This window comes from Ctenopharyngodon idella, chromosome 2 (assembly GCF_019924925.1).
Source record: "Ctenopharyngodon idella isolate HZGC_01 chromosome 2, HZGC01, whole genome shotgun sequence".
NCBI lineage: Eukaryota > Metazoa > Chordata > Actinopteri > Cypriniformes > Xenocyprididae > Ctenopharyngodon > Ctenopharyngodon idella.
In genome coordinates, this window is record NC_067221.1 from 38,984,819 (window position 1) to 39,003,660 (window position 18,842).

General features: G+C 36.0%; 2 protein-coding genes and 1 long non-coding RNA gene across 9 annotated transcripts in view; 1 reads left to right on the plus strand and 2 right to left on the minus strand.

The window, feature by feature from the left end:
• Nucleotides 1-18,842, minus strand: part of LOC127494629 (polymeric immunoglobulin receptor-like) — an 80,766-nt gene that overhangs the window by 31,532 nt on the left and 30,392 nt on the right. The window contains exons 1-9 of one of the 2 annotated variants that reach the window (XM_051860661.1): nt 15,659-15,719; nt 15,215-15,526; nt 14,817-15,125; nt 14,690-14,720; nt 14,335-14,438; nt 14,146-14,198; nt 13,590-13,652; nt 13,444-13,500; nt 12,268-13,357 (exon numbers count right to left, since the gene is read on the minus strand). In XM_051860661.1, coding sequence (XP_051716621.1) covers nt 13,310-13,357; nt 13,444-13,500; nt 13,590-13,652; nt 14,146-14,198; nt 14,335-14,438; nt 14,690-14,720; nt 14,817-15,125; nt 15,215-15,526; nt 15,659-15,713 — 1,032 coding nt within the window. In that variant the 5' untranslated portion in view covers nt 15,714-15,719 and the 3' untranslated portion in view covers nt 12,268-13,309. Of the gene's footprint in view, nt 1-12,267; nt 13,358-13,443; nt 13,501-13,589; nt 13,653-14,145; nt 14,199-14,334; nt 14,439-14,689; nt 14,721-14,816; nt 15,126-15,214; nt 15,527-15,658; nt 15,720-18,842 lie in introns of those variants that run through there. The other variant, XM_051860670.1, reaches the window with a different exon arrangement.
• Nucleotides 1-18,842, minus strand: part of LOC127494646 (CMRF35-like molecule 9) — a 59,895-nt gene that overhangs the window by 15,084 nt on the left and 25,969 nt on the right. The window contains exons 1-10 of one of the 6 annotated variants that reach the window (XM_051860687.1): nt 10,357-10,616; nt 9,885-10,196; nt 9,478-9,786; nt 9,344-9,374; nt 9,100-9,159; nt 8,816-8,916; nt 8,603-8,655; nt 7,479-7,538; nt 6,761-6,805; nt 5,584-6,685 (exon numbers count right to left, since the gene is read on the minus strand). In XM_051860687.1, coding sequence (XP_051716647.1) covers nt 6,638-6,685; nt 6,761-6,805; nt 7,479-7,538; nt 8,603-8,655; nt 8,816-8,916; nt 9,100-9,159; nt 9,344-9,374; nt 9,478-9,786; nt 9,885-10,196; nt 10,357-10,417 — 1,080 coding nt within the window. In that variant the 5' untranslated portion in view covers nt 10,418-10,616 and the 3' untranslated portion in view covers nt 5,584-6,637. Of the gene's footprint in view, nt 1-5,583; nt 6,686-6,760; nt 6,806-7,478; nt 7,539-8,602; nt 8,656-8,815; nt 8,917-9,099; nt 9,160-9,343; nt 9,375-9,477; nt 9,787-9,884; nt 10,197-10,356; nt 10,617-18,842 lie in introns of those variants that run through there. The other 5 variants (XM_051860682.1, XM_051860716.1, XM_051860723.1 and 2 more) reach the window with 5 other exon arrangements.
• On the plus strand, nt 1,013-2,525 carry LOC127494830 (uncharacterized). The gene is made up of 2 exons (XR_007924986.1): nt 1,013-1,521; nt 1,689-2,525. It is a non-coding gene; the product is annotated as an uncharacterized LOC127494830 (long non-coding RNA).

The window sequence follows — 18,842 nt, forward strand, 5'->3', positions numbered from 1 at the left end:
TTGAACACACATGTAAAATTCAGACAGATGAAACAGAATATTTTTGTAAGTTGGATTCATAAAGACTTGTTTCTGGAAGAATGATTCAGTGATAGACATATTTTTAACAGTAATTTGTTGCCACCTAGTGGCGTAACAATGCAATCGATACAGTTGTTATTTGAAGTACAGTTACTGTCAGAAGGTAGCCTAATTTATTATACATAAACACCAGCGTTTCTATCTGAATAATAAACTTTTGTATACTTCTGTTATAATTGGAATAGGCCTATTTGTAACACAGAAATATTGTGCGTTTGAAAATATTGTTTGTGAAGCTGTTTATCTACATATGACAACTCTCTTTAGATCAACGGCAGCGCAAACGCAGATTTGAATGTCGCGATTTTATTTTTGTCAAAGGTTTAATATACACGGGCAAATCATTGTCATTTAGGAATTAGATCATGTGGGTGATGAAATCGAGAACGCGATCTTTTAAAGATTAATCGTGCAGCTTTGGGCACCTCTCTCTCTCTCTCTCTCTGCATTGAAATCTGACGTATACGCGTAGCGCGAGGGATTTTCAGTGCATTCATTGCTATAATATTCACGATGTCTCTAATTCGCCCACCCATCGCACCAGAACCGTTTTCGAAACCGAAACTTAGAAATCTTGCACGGTTCCGGTTCTTTTCAAAAAACACTACCGGTTCCGGATGAGAACCGAACCGTTCCCAACCCTAGCCACAACACAACAACAAATAAACATTTTACTTGTGGCTAATTTGTTAATGCATGTTACAGTTTTTCCTGATTGTTTAAACACTATAACCAGGCTTTTGAACTAAAATTTCAAAACCATAATTCCTTACATTTATATAGCGCTTTTCTGGGTACTCAAAGTGCTTTAAATACGGAAGGGGGAAACCATAACGCAATTTATTAAAAAGCACACCCATTTCCCTAAACTATAAACACTATTCCTCTTTTTGACACATGAATCAGATTTGTTGAACTGTCACTGCAGAACTCTACACACAAATCCCTTCATTTCTCATTGCCTACACCATGTTGTCATTTAGAAAGCACTAGCATTCAATATTGTTCACTCAAGTCAACACAGCTTGAGCTCAATTAGCACACAGTTACCCACGTGGAAACACTAAGAGTCAAAATTTATCACACACCGATCAGAACCTTCAACAGAGAGATAAAAGAGTCCCAGTCAGTTCATTCAGTTTTGGAACAATGGATCCAGAGATGTGATTGAAAAGGTCAAGGACACCAGAGAGGAGGAAGAGGAGGAGGAGGAGGAGGAGGAGGAGCAGTAAAAAGTGGAGGAAGAGGTGAAGGAGGATTAAGAAGGGGAGGATGAGGATGAGGGGCAAGGAGACAAGGAGTGTCAGATGAAATTTGTGCCACTAGTTGACCATGTCCTTGTCCATGGTATGACTATGAGGGAGGCTGGGCAATGAGTTCAGCCAAACTTAAGTTGCTTCACTGTCGCCTCGATCGTAAGAACCTTCAGGGTGGAAACAGGTAGGTGTACCTCAGTGTACTCTACTGTAACTTTTGAGTGCTGTACTCTGTTACAACACATGCATCAAACTGCCTTACATACAGATAGAGTTTCTGTTTGCTTCCATTTTGTAAAAAGCATGTGTTATAGTTACAGTAATCAGTACTTCTATTTTTGTGGGACACAGAGACGATGAAATGGAAGAAGCCCGACTAGACATTTCAGTTGATGTGTGCCAGGGGTGGATCAGGCATGCAAGAGGATTTTCCCCCCCGCTGCCTGGATAGGACCAGTATAACCTGTGATGTTGATGAGATTCTCTGATCGTCCCAGACCAAAGACGTGATGCTGGGGCAGAATATTTCTTGTTGTTGTTTGGTGTATTGTACTGTACAGTACATTAAGCAATAAAAAATGTGCAAGTGTATACATGTGTTCATCATTTGAAAAGTTCCTTGAAGGGGGAGAACTACAAGCAACATAACTTATTACTGGTTTTTGGATTTTGTAGTATTGTTTTGAATTTATCTCACTAGTGTGTAAGACTATGTTGTAGTGTGTGTGTTTTTGAGGGCTTGTGTGTCATGTCTGAGGACAAAGTTTGGTTTTTCAGCAAGAGTGAATGGTTTTGAGTGTAGAGCTTCATTTTGACCTGAAAATAGGATGTTTGGGGAATTGGGTGAGACGTTATGGATTTGTGTTTACTGTTTTGAGAAAATGAGGCATAGTTTCAAGAAATGTGTTTAAGCAATCGAGAAAAACTGTAAATGACAGCAGTGTATAATCTGAATCAGCAGGTTTTCTTGAGCAATTTAATATGTAACATTTACTCGAAAAGAGAAGGTTGTTAATTACTGCACAAATACTGAACAAAATGTTACATTGTATAAGCTGCACTTTTGACAAAACTATGAAAGTGATTAACACAAACTGCTATGTTTAATTGTTAGCTTGTTTTATTTTTTTTAATCATGTGTTCAATAATTTTGCTGTTTTACAATAAAATGTTTTCTTTTTTTGTTCACCTTTTCTAATTTATGCTTAAAAATGAAATGTCTGGAGTTGGTTGAAGGGGTTCATGGGGGTTGGTTTAAAATAATTCTGAACAAGCAAATTTGATTAACAAAATAAATGCATGTACAAAATATAAACTGTCCATATTTTCAGATGTTACAACTCAAAAGATCTCAATTTGTAGCAGAAAAATATGGGAAATTATATCAAAATTTGAGATAAAAAGTAGTATTGCAAACCTCCCCAGTCTCTCATATTTCATTAAAATAATTCCCAATTATGTCAATTTAAAAAAATACATTTAAACATATTTCAAGTACAATTCTAAATGTGTTGTGGCTGTATTAGTTCCAGTATTGAGTGTGCTGAACCTCTGAGCAAGAAAGAAAATAATGTGTGAATGTACACTGTGAGTGTTGGACAGAAATCAACCACAAAAGCACACGAGTAAGTAAAGAAGCAACACTTTAACATTCAAGCAGAGACTGACTTCTGCTTACAGTGTTCATCACATGGCAGCCTGGTCTCATTGTTAATACGTAGGTATTAATACGTAACTTTCAAAGACACAAAACGTACATTTTTGTACGTTTAGAAAGGTGCTAAAACGTACAATATTGACGTAATTATGGCACTAAAACGTAAAAATACTTACGTTTTTACAGCGAAAAAAACGTAAAATATTTACGAATCTTATCATGTCTTAAAGATATATGTATAATTTCCCTTTTATCGTTTTGTAGATAAATGTAAGATCCCTAATCCCCATCCCGAACCTAAAAACCTACCCATTTTATACAGAATGTTAAAAGAATAAAACATAATGGGCAGAAATGTGTAGGAAAATGACAATTTTAGTAAAAATATAACATTAAAACGATATTTTGAGCCACTAATCCTACACCTATCCCTAAACCTACCTATAACCATTTCTTTAAACTACCTACTAATATAAATAAAAGAGTGACAGACAAACAAGCGTAATCACAATAATTTATTTTTTTTGCGAAAATGTCAAAAGTGGTACCAAAAGTAGTTCAAATGATGATGAGTTCCAGTCAGTCTTCTCTGGCGGTAATAGTTTTTATAGGGTACAGAGCAGAATTTAGCTTATTAATCCATGAAAATATTATGAATCCGGCTTCTCTCCGTGAAGGCGCGACACTCATTTCAAATGTCAATCCACTGAAACACGGCATGTCGCAATCTGTGACGAAGCAGGTGAGAACCAATGAGCGTTCGATATCAGTGCCGTAAACCATGTCGTAACGCTTCTCGAGGGTGGCGCCACTTTCAATTTGAATCATAACGAGCGCGAGCTTTGACTGTGATGGTCGCTGTTGCTGAGAATGAAGATGAAGATCGGCGGATAAAGGGCTGAATTTGGATCTGTTCCTTACAAACATATGGATTCTAAAGATTGGGAGTAACAGCGAACAAATAAAAGTGATGTGATTTGTGAATTTATGTTGTGTTTTGGTGTATCTTATGGTTGTATTGTCAGTCACTGCATAGGAGAAAACGCCTTCTGTGTCGCACAGCAAACAAACTAAATATTACAAAATGGTTAAACAATTACAGAAAATTTATTCATAAGGTTTTAAATTGTAGTCTTGTTTAACATTATGCAGTCCTCTGAAATGAGCAGCACAAGTCACGAACAGAAATGTTATTTCATATTAAGTAGATGAGTAAACTGCTTTCAATAAATTCTACTAAAAACAAAATTAAATCATTAAAGCCACGATTTTAATATTAATACATGGGAATTCATATACATTCACACTTTACGTTACATGATTTACGTTTTTATTGCTGTTAATACGTAAGTATTTTTACGTTTTAGTCCTCTAAATACGTCAATGTTGTACGTTTATGTGTGTATGAAAACGTAAGTAAATGTACGTGTGGTAGAACCACAATTTACGTAAAAATACACACGTATTCTCATGAGATCACGTTGCACATGGACATCAGCAACAGACCACAGTGTGAAACATATTTGGGCAGACAAAAAAAACATCCATCTCTGTTGACGGCCATTCGAAAGTAAAAAGTATTGTACATCTGTCACAAATGGTTGCAGAAAGTACAGGAAGAAGACCAGGTTCAGAAGTCTTTAATAATCCACACAAATGTTGATCTAAACAAGACAGGCACACAAAACATAACCGTTAATATCGACGAGACCAGACCAACTGCATTTAAACAAGGGCTGAATCCGAAATCGCCCCCTATAGCCCTTAAATGGGGCATTATTTGAGGGGACAGCCATTTGTAGTGGTGTCCGAACGAAGTGTACAGCCGATGTTCAACAGCTGTCCGGATTCACTTACTTGTTTTCATTCACTCCTTCAAGTGAACTGTATTAGTGGACTAACGCAGGGAGCAGTAATTAAGGGTTTAGGAGGCGATTTCGGATTCGGCCAAGGGGAACTTAAGTACACAGCAGAAACAAGGTGATTAGTGATAACACAACTGGACATATTGACAAATCAAATCAGTAACCATGACAACAGACAAACTCAGGCAGGGAATGATGAAACACAAAGTCCAAACATAACTAAATTGTGACAATATCCTGAATAAATGGCAACATACTACTGTATATGCACCAGCCGATTACTCATTAGAAACAAGACAGGACAACAGAACATGAAACCAAAGGCAAACAAAACAGAAAACACACTCACACACACACACATACTTGTATATGTGGTTTACAGGGACTCTCCATAGACGTACTGTACAAACTGTATATTCTATCCCCCTACACTACCCCTCCCGCTAAACCTACCCATCACAGGAAACTGTCTACATTTTTTGAATTTAAAAAAAAAACACTGTTTAGTATGTTTTTTAAGCCAGTTTGGTTTACGAGGACACAGGAAGTTTGTTTTCCTCATTGGGACCAAAAAATTTCCCCACAAGATCAAAACTTTCTGGTATTTTCTGGTACACTTTGCCCCCATAACGTAGGGATGTAGGAATGTCGGGATGTCCCCCCGGACACACACACACACCCGTACACACATGCATGTAATGAAAAGTCGAAAGAGGAAAAGGACTACAACTACAAAATACTTTTATTTAATTTAAAATATGCATAACAGAGAACAGAACACTGTACATGTAAACTGAAAGTATTTTTTACAGTGATAAAACAGAACGGACACAAATATATACAACTACAATATAGGAAGGATAATCTCATTTCAAGAGACTAGTTATGAACTAGCCTAACAGATGAATTTACGATCCACGTAACACTTTTTTTCAATAGTCGTGACCCTCACATCTGTTCATATGGGTCCTTTTGAAAAAATGGAGAGGGATCAAGCAAACGCAAAGTTAATGTGTTTGAATCTGTAGATCTGATCTACAGATCTTCATGTAAAACAAGCATAAAAACCACAAAAAAAAAAAAAAAAAAAAAAAAAAAAAAGTTGTGTTGTGATAGTCCTCTTCTGTTTCTCTTGGTTAGATGTGTCTGTTCTGGTGTTATTCGCAGGCTGCATCCTTTGAAGGAAGCGAAGGTCGGACTGAGCGTTGTTAAATGGGACAGTCTACACTATGGAGAACTGTTCTTGTCACCCAACTGCGACAGCTATCATTGATGAGTGGCAGTAACGTTTATACTGCGCTTTTTTGGAAGTTATATTCAACTGAAAACAAAATAAAACAGTCTGAAAACAAAACAGGGTTCACAAACTGTCTAAATATGTTCACCATGGTCTATTTCTGTATATAATAAAGAATATAAACTATATATAACTGCATCTTAGTAAGATATGTCAACATTTAAACTGCTTTAAAGTTGTTGTTTTTTATTTTTACATTTGTGTCATTAGATATTTGAGTAAGTTGAAACCCAATTCTTGCGTTTAAAAGTGTAATTCAGCAGTTTCATTTAAAAAAAATCTTGTCGTCACTGGCGCGCAATGAATTCTGGGGCAGGCAAGGCCGCAAAGGGTCCATCTGTTGTATCCTTCATTTCATGGGAAATGAAGGACACATTTGGAGGAGCCTTAGAAATTGAGGCAGCATTCGTCGCGCCACTGTGACGCAATCGGCCTTCAAATGATGCAGCCTCTGAACTGGGACGCAGCGTCACTGTTGCTGTTAGTGTGGAGCCACAGTGCTGTATACTGTTCCACCTGCTGGAGGCTTCTGGAAGTGTGAGATCATTATAAAAATACGGCCAGAGGTACAATAAATACATTAATATATTTCTATAAAACTTACTGCTTCACTCCCAGGAGCATCACCAATAGTACTATAGGTTATGTCCTTGTTGGTATCATGTGGAGAAATGGATCATAATTAAACATGATATATTCATCAAATCTTACTCTTAAAGGGTTAGTTCACCCAAAAATGAAAATTCTGTCATTAATTACTCAATTACTTTTCTGTGTCAATCTCATACGCTGTTTGCCTTCAGCGCTTACAGGTGTTTCTTCAGAACGCCGACTCATTATTGGCCAGCTCCTGCATCATCATCACATGCATGCGTCATGCTGCTCACATGATCAGCTTTGGCCAATACTGAGCCGGCATTCCAACGTAGAACCTGGAAGCGCTGAACGTAAATAGCGTATGAGAATGACACAGAAGAGAAGATATTGTTAAATAAAGTTGTTATCTTTGTTTTGTTTTTGTGCACAAAAAGTATTCTCGTCGCTTCATTCATTAAGGTTGAACCACTGCAGTCACGTCGACTGTTTTAACAATGTCTTTCTGGACCTTGAAATTGGTGGTTGAATTGCTGTCTATGGACAAGTCATATACCTCTCAGATTTCATCAAAAATATCTTAATGTGTGTTCCGAAGACAAATGGAGATCTTACAGGTGTAGAACGACATGAAGGTGAGTAATTAATGACAGAATTTTCATTTTTGGGTGAACTAACCCTTTAATGTCATATTTCCAAACCATCAGTGGTACGTCTGGTTTACTTACATTTGAGCATTCATCATTTATAGTGTTGTATATCACAGGATCTTCAGGTTTAGAGTAGATCTGCATTTCACACAAACACACAGTAAACAATAAGGACAAAGATATTTCAAGAAATCAGCATATGATTCACTAAATGGACAACAGGTTCCATTGCCAACCCAATGTAATGATATAGGGTGTGCTCTTCTAAACTTTCTAAACAACATAGTAATGAAATCACAGTCTTACACTGTCTACACCAGATGTGAACGGCGAGACACGACATGACAAAAGCAAGTAAAACCAATTATAATCTACTCTGTAAGTGGCGCGATGTGACACAACAAATTCATGACATTAAACTGATGTCCCATTCTGACGTACTCCATGTGCTTCTGCATCTTCTGAAATGAAGGACAAATGGATTTTGCAACAGCCGCTTTGTCGTGTCCAGTGTGGACAGCTTCTTGCTGTTGCGGTGTGGTGTTACCAAGCAAACAAGTTTGGAAGCATATACATGAAACTGCCCTGGATGTCAATTGTCTGTTCACCATATATGACTTCACATGTAAGAAATGTGTACAAAATGGACATGCAAATTAATTAATGCTGCTGTGAGGGTGTTTTGAATACAACATTACTTTTGAATGTTTTCTGAACATTTTGAAACAAGTAGTAACATTTAAAAAATGTTTCAGAAAGGAAAACGTTCCATGATTGATGTATAGATAACGTTTTTATGCTAAAGTTTTGAGAACATTATTAAAGACCAGATAAATCTGAACAAATGTTCTATTTATGTTATTGGAAGAATGTTTGTTCATAACTTTGAGAGAATCTTGCCAGAATGCTCTATAGCCAAAGTACAGTTTGAAACTGACTTTTCCCCCCAAGTAACTGTTTAACTAATGTTGAAATCTGTATCTAAATGCTCAGTGTGATACAAAATAACATTCAGCTGGACAAAACATGTCTGGCATTCTTGCATTAGATAGTAACCAGTCAGTATCAACAAAAAAGTAGAACAAAAATTATTTTTTATTTTTTTTTTTATTTTACAAAAATGTGCCAAAGTGACAGAGAAAAAAAAAATGATATTGTAATATGAACATTTTCATAACTAGACTGTAAATTAAGGGACTTACTGCATCAATGGTCCTGCTGTCGTTTCTCTCTCTGTTTTGGTGTTTATCTTGCTCTTTATTTTAAAAAGGGAAAACAATAACATAACAGAATATCAGAATATATATATATATATATATATATATATATATATATATATATATATACATATATATAATGGCAGGGCATGAAATGAACATTAAAAGAATTAAGAATGGAGTGCAGGTCAAACTGACTAGTTCTCTGTTTCCATCTCCAGGTGAAAACACCGACCAGAATCAACAGCAGCAGAAGTGCAGCTGAAACTGGAAGCCACACAGTCAGAAGATCTTTACTTCTGTGGGAAATAAGAAAACACTTTCAAATCTTTTAGTTCAAAAAGCCCAGAAAGAGTTCTGGAACTAATTCAGCTGAATAAAAGCACCAGAAAACAAGGCATCTAAACTAAACTTTCACCAGACTAATAGTATCTAGAATTAGTTCAAGCTTTATTTTATTTTAAACAATAATGATGTAGTACATTTTTGTTTCTGCAGTGACTTCAGTTTTATTATTATTCTTGGAAATTCCTGTTTCACTTCTGCAAATATAGAAAAAAGAAAGAAAAAAATCACCAGGGCAATGAGGAAATGATTATGTAAGCATTAAAGACAAAGAAATTGAGGAAATGGAGCACTGATGACAAAACAGCCAAATATAGAATAATTCCAGGAAGATTATTCTGAGAGGAAAATCATTTTAATGAGAAATGTGTCAGTACTAACGAGACTCTCGGATTGTCTGTGGTCCCGCTTACTGTCAAAAGTAAAAAGCAAAGCAATTTTAGTTGTTTTATTTTCAATATAGTAGTGAAATATATATTAATGTTTTTTTTTTTTTGTTGTTGTTTTTCTTTTACCTGGTTCTGCCTGTGATACAATGAGATGAACAGGGTTCAGTGCCTCTCCAGCAGAGCAGAAGTACCATCCAGAATCACTGAGTCTCAGTCCAGTCATCAACACAGTGAAGGATCTTCTCCCATCATCACTGATCTGGACTGATGGATTCTGGGATGTGTCAGTCCTCCCCACTGTGTAACAGCTCTGATCTTTATATCTGCACCACTGTTTAGTTTTATTCTTATATCTAGAAGTGTAGAAACACTGGACACTGACATCACCACCTTCATGTCCAGATACACTGCTGCTCACCACAGACACATCAGGAGCTGAACTCACAGAGTCATTTGAGATTATTAAATACATGTGTGTGAAGTTAGAGAAATAGAAATTAGAATGTGATTTAAATAATTACAAAATCTCATACCAGACTGAACCTCGAGATGAAGCTCATACGTGACAGTCGGCTGTCCTTCAGTCTCCACAACACAAGAATAACCTCCAGTGTGTTTGTTCTGCAGGTTTCTCATAGTCACAGTAAAGAGACTCTGATCAGGATGATCAATTACTGACAGATTCTTCTCTGTTGTGTTTATGTAATTACGAATTAGACCAATTTCTGAGAACCAGTATTTCTTCTGCAGTGAGTTTTTCTCATCATAATGACATGGGATGGTGACAGATCCTCCAGTCTTAATAGTTAATGTATGATTTGACCCACCACTGAAGCATTCAACACCTAAACGAACACACAACCATTGTAATGTCCAGGATTAACAATAAATCACTCCTTAATTTGGATCTTTACATAAAACGCATTAAAAGCAGCATGAACAACTGAGCATAAAATCTGTTGTTTCAAAATGATAAACAAACACAGCACAACTTTTAATACTCACCTAAAATAAGCCAAAACCCGATTAAAATGTAGAACATTTTTTCTTTTGCATATGCGGCCATTGTGTGAGTTTCTCTTCCTGTATCGTGAGTTGTTTGACTGTGTTTGTAGCAACTGCTGCACTTCCCTTTTTCCCCTTCATATAACACTCAAACATCTTGCGCCACCTGGCTAAATGCTTTAACTCTAGATTTCAATTATGTTCTGGTCACACTTTCATTTACATCTCTGTTTCACTAGTTTTACCTGTAACAGTTAGTAGCACACTAATTTATCAATCACAAATAATCTTATGATAACACTTTACCAGCACATGCTCAGTATAGCTCTCTCTATCTGCCTGAGAAGATGATGTGTGATTGTGTCACTTTTTGAGAAATTACAACAAAAATTGTGAAATGGTTTTGGTTCTTCTGAATTTAAATAATATCTGTTTTATTTTGTATGTTGTTGGCTGCAAGTTAAAACCACTCTATGAAACTTTTGGCCCTCTAGTGGTTAAAAAATAAAACTGCATGTGTCTTGCGGAAGAGCATTGTTTTGGTTGTGATTCATCTCTGCTCATCTGTGCGGTTGAATGTGGTTCACAGCACAGCTGTTCACAGTGGAAACAAGTGGTGCTCACTGCAGAGCCAAATGACGTCCAGCACCCCTCTCTGGATGTCATGGGTGGTGTTTGACCAAGTCCAGGGGTGGTGGAGAGTCGTCCCTCTCCCAACTTGTAATGCCTTTGAAGCTTGAGGAGAGAGTCGAAGGTCCCTATTTTAATGATCTAAGTGCATGGCACAGGTACACTTAGGGTATGTCTGAATCCACTTTGTTACAGTTTTTCTCAACCGCTTTGGCATATTTTTTGAAAAAATCTTAACAGTGTCTAAACTGTAAGTGCAATTGTCACAACTGTGTGCTGGAACATCAGAACTTTATTGCATGTCTGCAAAATGTAGAAATACTTTTGTCATCATGTGAGCCACATTGGTCAAAATGTTTCTAAGTTTTGTTACCATGAAAATATTTGTTACAAATTTAGTTTTTTCTACTTTTTTGTTGACACTGACAGCTTTGTATACTATAAAATGTCAGTTTTTTCTTGCTGAATGCTATTGTGTATCACACTGAGCTTTTTACAGTTTTTTTAACAATTGCTGACATCCTTTTGTCCAATCTGTAGTCAGATTTTCAAAACTCTTAGCACAACATCTGTCTGTTGTGACCATACCATTATCGCAATTCATGTCGTTTTCACTCAATATGCAGTCAATTAACAGCTCTAAAATGCTTACATTTTCTTTTAATACAAGCTTACCCAATACCAAAATCATGGATCTTTCAGGTCTTATTTACAAATGCTTAAACACAGTTTGTAGTATGTCTACAGCCTCTACTTCTGCAACAACAGCAGCTCAAAAGTATTGAAAAATGTAATTAAAAAAACTAAATAAAAAAAATACTGAAACAACTGATTATTATTTGAGCATTTTTAAAGGGATAGTTCACCCCCATTTTTTTCATCATTTACTCACCCTCAAGTTGTTCCAAACCTGTATGAATTTCTTTCTTCTGTTGAACAAGAAGAGGATATTTTGGAGAATGTTGGTAACCAGACAGTTCACTGTAGAAGGGGAAAAAAATGCTATGGAAATCAATGGCTACCGTCAACTCTGGTCAACAACATTCTTCAAAATATCCTCTTTTGTGTTCAATAAAAGAAAAAAAACTCATACAGGTTTGGAACAACTTGAGGGTGAGTAAATGATGAAAAAGAAAATGGGGGTGAACTATCCCTTTAAGTAAAATATCAAATGTGATGAACATATGAAATATTGAGAAATAGCTGATTCCAATCTCAGTTGGAGGCATAGTCAGGTGTTGAAGTTATTTCTATTACATGAACATACACAGTAAAAAAAAAAAAGAAAAAAAGACTCTTTTAATTGGTTTTGTTCAATGTGGATGCAGATTACTACAGTGATTTCAGTACCGGCGTTCCATATATGCAGAGAAATGCTGAGCAGTTCTGTCATTTGCTACTTTTTTCTACATTCTATAAAGTAATGACTCATTCACTTTCAGAGTACATTTACATGACAACGATGTACAAAAAATTGAAAAGTTTTTCCTTTGTGTAGTGAAAACGATCCCCGTACACACGGATCCGCGAAAATGATTAAAAACGCTGTTTTATTCATGCCAGGCCAGTAGCTGGCGATGTCACTTTGTAAAGAAACACTATGCGTCTATAGACTGAACACATAATACACATGCGCATGAAGTCACCGCTTTCACAAATTCACTTTTTTGTAGTTTACCTACAGAGACAATAACGGTATCATTTTCAAAAACCCATAAGAAACTTTAATTAATGCTGTCACGGAAGAAAAGAAAAACAAAGGCTTAAAAACAGATTCAGACAGTAAAAATCAATACCGTGATACACAAAAAGAAAATGAACATTTATTATACAGTATGTTATATGTAGACTGAAAATTCACAGTTGCTTGTTTATTTTTACTTGTTTTACTTGTTTATTTTTACTTGTTCATCTCTATGTCTTCCTCTAACACATTCTACCTATTCTATTCCACAACATTCAACTGTGAATTTGAACACACTTCTACCAAAATGAATGTAGTGCTATGGAATATACATGAATGTCTGACAGTATTTGATAATTGAATAGACCATTCTGCATGTGATCGCTCACAAGATAAAAGAATGCTTAGAAGTTGTGAAGAGTTTGACAGTTTCACTGAGAATCAACTCATTGGTTTTGATCAACAAGCCATGTGCATTTAGTTATTGTACAATTTGTGGACGATTGTACTGTAGAGCAGAAAAACTGTAATACTATTGTGACCGTGAGTTGAACAGGGTTCAGTGTCTCTCCAGCAGAACCATCCAGAATCACTCAGTCTCAGTCAGAAGCATCTGTTTCTATGTTCTTCTCACTGCTGTTAGTGTGGAGCCACCAAGCTGTATATTAGTGCCCCTGCTGGAGGCTTCTGGAAGTGCAAGATCATATTTACATATTGCCAGCATCACAAAAAAAAAAAAAATCCATGAATTAAAATATTTATGTAAAACTTACTGCTGCACTCACAGGAGCATCACCAATAGTACTGTAGGTTTTGTCTTTGATGGGATCCTAATTAAACACGATATATTCATAAAAATCATACTCTTAATATGTCATACTCTGAGCTATCATGTTAGTAGTATGTCTGGAGTACTTACATTTGAGCGTTCATCATTTATATATATGTTGTATTTCACAGGATCTTCAGGTTCACAGTAGATCTGCATTTCACACAAACAGAGAAAACAATAAGGAAAAAGATTTCAAGAAATCGACATATGATTCACTAAATGGACAACAGGTTCCATGGCCAAATCAATGTAATGGTATGAGAAATAAGGGGAAATCAACTCTAAGGTGCTCTAAAAAGTTTTGATTGGCCTGGAGATTGATGACATGTCTACTAGATGGATCCTGGCATTTGCTAACCCGTGTGAACCAGAAGAGGGAGACAAAGAGAGTCTCATGTCAATCGCTTTGACTCAATTCTATTATATTCTAATTCAACTCTGCCCATTAACTTATAAAAAATATTTCTGAATGTTTTCTGAATGTTCTGAAAGTGTTTTAAGGGAACGTTTAACTACTGTTGAAATCTTTATCTAAAAAGCTCAGTTTTATACACAATAAAACGATTGTAAAAATTAAAAAAATACACTGATCTTGTAATATGAACATTTTCATAACTAGATGCTCATAAATTAAAAGACTTACTGGGTCAATGGTCCTGCTGTCATTTTTCTCTATGTTTTGGTGTTTATCTTGCTCTTTATTTCAAAATTGGAAACAATAACATTTGACATTAACAGAGTTTATACTATTGAATCTGTGCTGTTGAAATAAAATGGCAGGGCATGAAATGAACATTAATAGAATTAAGAATGGAGTGCAGGTCAAACTGACTGGATCTCTGTTTCCATCTCCAGGTGAAAATAACACCGACCAGAATCAACAGCTGCAGAAGTGCAGCTGAAGCTGGAAGCCACACAGTCAGAAGCTCTTTACTTCTGTGGGAAATAAGAAAACACTTTCAAATCTGTTCATTCAAAAAGCTCAGAAAGAGTTCTGGAACTAATTCAGCTGAATAAAAGAAATCGGAACTAAACTTTGATCAGGCTTTTATTAAACGGAAATGATGTAAGCATTAAAGACATCGAGGAAATAGATCACTGACGACAAAAGAGACAAATATAGAATAATTCCAGGAAGATAATTTTGAAAGGAAGCTCATTTTAATGAGAAATGTTTTAATACTTACGAGTCTCTCTGATTGTCTGTGGCCTCGTTTACTGTCAAAAGTAGAAAGCAAAGCAATTTTAGTTGTGTTCTGTTTCATATGTAGTAGAAAAATATTTAATTATTGAAAAAAAAAAAAAAAAATGTACCTTGTTTTGCCTCAGTTACAGTGAGATGAACAGGGTTCATTGCCTCTCTAGCAGAGCAGAAGAACCATCCAGAATCACTGAGTCTCAGTCCAGTCATCAGCACAGTGAAGGATCTTCTCCCATCATCACTGATCTGGACTGATGGATTCTGGGATGTGTCATTCCTCCCCACTGTGTAACAGCTCTGATCTTTATATCTGCACCACTGTTTGGGCTGATTCTGATATCCAGAAGTGTAGAAACACCGGACACTGACATCACCACCTTCATGTCCAGATACACTGCTGCTCTCCACAGACACATCAGGAGCTGAACACACAGAGTCATATGAGATTATAATGTGAACTTGTGTAATGTCAGAAATGTAATGTGATTGAAACAATTACAAAATCTCATACCAGGCTGAACCTTGAGATGAAGATCGTAGTTAAAAGTCGACAGTCCTTCAGTCTCCACAGCACAAGAATAATCTCCAGTGTCTTTATACTGCAGGTTTCTCATAGTCACAGTAAAGAGACTCTGATCAGGATGATCAATTACTGACAGATTCTCCTCTGTTGTGTTTGTGTATATATTAGATTTATCAATGTCTGAGAACCAGTATTTCTTCTGCAGTGGGTTTTCCTCATCATAATGACATGGGATGGTGACAGATCCTCCAGTCTTAATAGTTAAAACATGATGCGACCCACCAATGAAGCATTCAACACCTAAACACACAACACAAGCCATTATTATATCCAGGATTAACAATAATCACTGAATCAGTTCTATCCTCACACCTATCCTCAAACCACTTTAAACACATTAGAGACAAACACAGAACAACATTTAATACTCACCTAAAATGAGCCAAAACCAGATTGAAATGTAGAATACTTTTGTGTATGCGGCCATTGTGTAAGTTTCCCTTCCTGTATCTTGAGCTATTTATGTGTTTGTAGTAACTGCTGCACCTCCCTTTCCCCCTCATAACACTGAAATGTCTCGCACCAGCTGGCTAAATGCAGTTAAGATAGAATCTAAATTTCAGGTTATGATCTGGTCACACTTTTATTTTTTTGTTGGCTATAAATCAAAGCTATGAAACTTTTGGCCTTTGAACTTGTGTTCACCACAGACCTTATTTCAGCCATTTAACCAAAATCCCATTCAAAAACCCATTGACTTATAGACGATGGAACCGAAAGTGCTAAAATGCTAACTCGTTTCCACATTTTGGATGATGAATACCACTAATGGTCACTTTAATGGTGCCAAAAACCCAGAGTTGGCACAAAATAATCTGAAACATACCTAGCTATCCACCTAAACTGGCTTACCTAGGCCCCAAGTTTTGGAACCAGAAATTGAGGTTATCCACTTACCCTGACTAAACTTACCCATAAGTCAGATAACCTGCTTTCTGGAACACCCCCCAGGTGATTCCCCAGAGGTTTGGCGTATGTTGTCTTATTTCTCACTTGTTGTGACAACTAATTTCAAGCTTCAAGCCTTTCACACCAAACATACCAGTGTAGCTGGAACTTCTTCTGTTTACTGATATAATGTGACATGCACAGGCGAATGGCATATGAATTCAATTTCATGTGAAATCTGGCCCAACCGAACTGAAAATGATAATCTTTAAAATGCATAATTAACAGTAATTTATCTGACTAGTTTTAACTAATAAACCGATTAATACATTTTAAGAAAAGGGTTATTTATTGCATTTATTGTTTACTTACTGCAAATAAATGTATGACTCTTCATGCTTTATTGAAACAGTTCAAGTACATTATAAAGGACAAACTATTGTGTTTGTGTATATATTAGATGGAATGATGTCTGAATGCCAGTTTTTCTTCTGCGGAGGGTTTTTCTCATCATAATGACATGGGATGGTGATAGATCCCCAGATCACTTTGTGAGATCACAATGAATTGAGATGACTGACAGCTTTTTAATGATTATAAAGGGAGCTCTTTGCATGCTTTCTAAGTGATATATATCTATTCAGAGTTAGAATAAAATTTTGTTTTGCTACATTAGGTAAGGCAATTCAAATTGGCTGCCATGCCAAATCACACATACAGTATGCTTGCTTTTCTGTTCATATTTCAGTGGTTTGTGAACGTAGTTGCTTTTATAACAAATATTATATCGTGAGTGTTTATGCTCGGATGTGTAGGTTGTTGCTAGGCGACACATAACTTGAAACTGTTTCATGACATTCTATATTTAAAGAGGAAGTGCGTCTCCTCAGCCATTTATTCACACCCTACCCCACCTCACCCCCCAAAACCCTATAGCTGCCTGTTATCAAAGAGTCAAAGAAAGAAAAATGGTGGTTGTTGGTTTATTGGTTGTAAAAGTGTCATGATTGTGTTTCTTCTGTACTATAATCTGACGTCAACTTCCTCTTGTCTTCTGTGAATTATGACAGCATCCCACACAAAAGGGAGAAAAACATCTAAACGGAAAATCAGTCAATTTATAACTCTTATAGTTTATATATAGGACTATTTGCATTACATACCGTTTTGAAGTAAAGGCTGGTCACCACAGAGCCTAAATATGACATAAAATAAATACTTTTGATGTGTATTTTCATGTTTTTAAAATATAGAAAATGTCTGAAAAGATATTTATAATAAGGTGCGTGTTAAAAAATATATATTATTCAAAACTATTTTGAAAATATTGTAGTGATTTGTTTTGTTCTGAAATATGTGTTGACCATTATGTTTTATAGTTTAAAATCAAAATGTATAAATATTGTCCAAAATCTCTCACTCCTGCAGTCATGCTCTGTGGTTGCTTGAATCATAACAGCTTTAAATCTCTGGTGTTACTGTCTAGTATTGTCATGTTCCCTTTTCCAGTTCTCATTTTACAATTATATATAGGACTACTGCAGAAATTGGTTATTTGGGGTCTGTTTTGTGTAAAATACATGTAAGCAAAGAAATAGTCTATAGGCCTAGGTGTAAAAACACAAAAACAAAAAAAAAAAACACAGATTTTATTCAAATGCCCTTAAAGGGACAGTTCACTGAAAAATGAAAATTCTTCATTTATTCCAAGTTGTTCCAAACCAGTGTGAATTTCTTTCTTCCATAGTATGGAAAAAAATTCAATGGAAGTCAGTGGGGTCCATCAACTGTTTGGTTACAGACATTCTTCAAAATATCTTCTTTTGTGTTCAGTAGAACAAAGAAATTCATACAGGTTTGGAACAATTTGAGGGCGAGTAAGTGACAGAATTCTCATTTTTGGGTGAACTATCCCTTTAACAACCATTTGTTGTAGTTTTAAACCATTTCACATGGCACATTGCAATTCCAGGAAGACTAAAATAGAAACAGTACATGAAAATAAAGAAGATGCAGCTGACTCACTTACTGTATAACACCAGTACAGTCATGAAACGAAAAGAAATCCTGTTGTATATAATTAACCTTAAAAACAAAACGTAAAGGGTTAGTTCACCCAAAAATGAAATTTCTGTCATTATTTACTCACCCTCATGTTGTTCCACACCTGTAAGATCTTTGTTCATCTTCGGAACACAAATTAAGAAATGTTGATGAAATCCGAGAGGTTTTTTACCCTCCACTGAAAGCAACGAAATTACCACATTCAAGGTCCAGAAAAGCAGTAAAAACAATGTTAAAATAGTCGACGTGACTGCAGTGGTTCAACCTTAATGTTATGAAGCGACGAGAATATTTTTTGTGCAAATGACCAAAAGATACACAGACCCACGATACAGGGCATAAAATATTCATTGTAGCTGACAAAAGTGGGCATTTAAAAATAGTTTTTTGGCTGTTAGAATGAATATGCTAGACCTAAGGTTATCTCTAAGCTAGTGTGTTCAAAACAATGCCAAAATTCACATTTGGAAGATATGTCCATTTAAAATTTATAGTCTCTCTCTCCCACCAATATTTATCTTCTCATCAGATTTTCTGGTGCTCTCTATGATCTGAAGTGTCCCGCCCCCTACATCATAACAGACACTGAAGCTGTGGCTGAAAT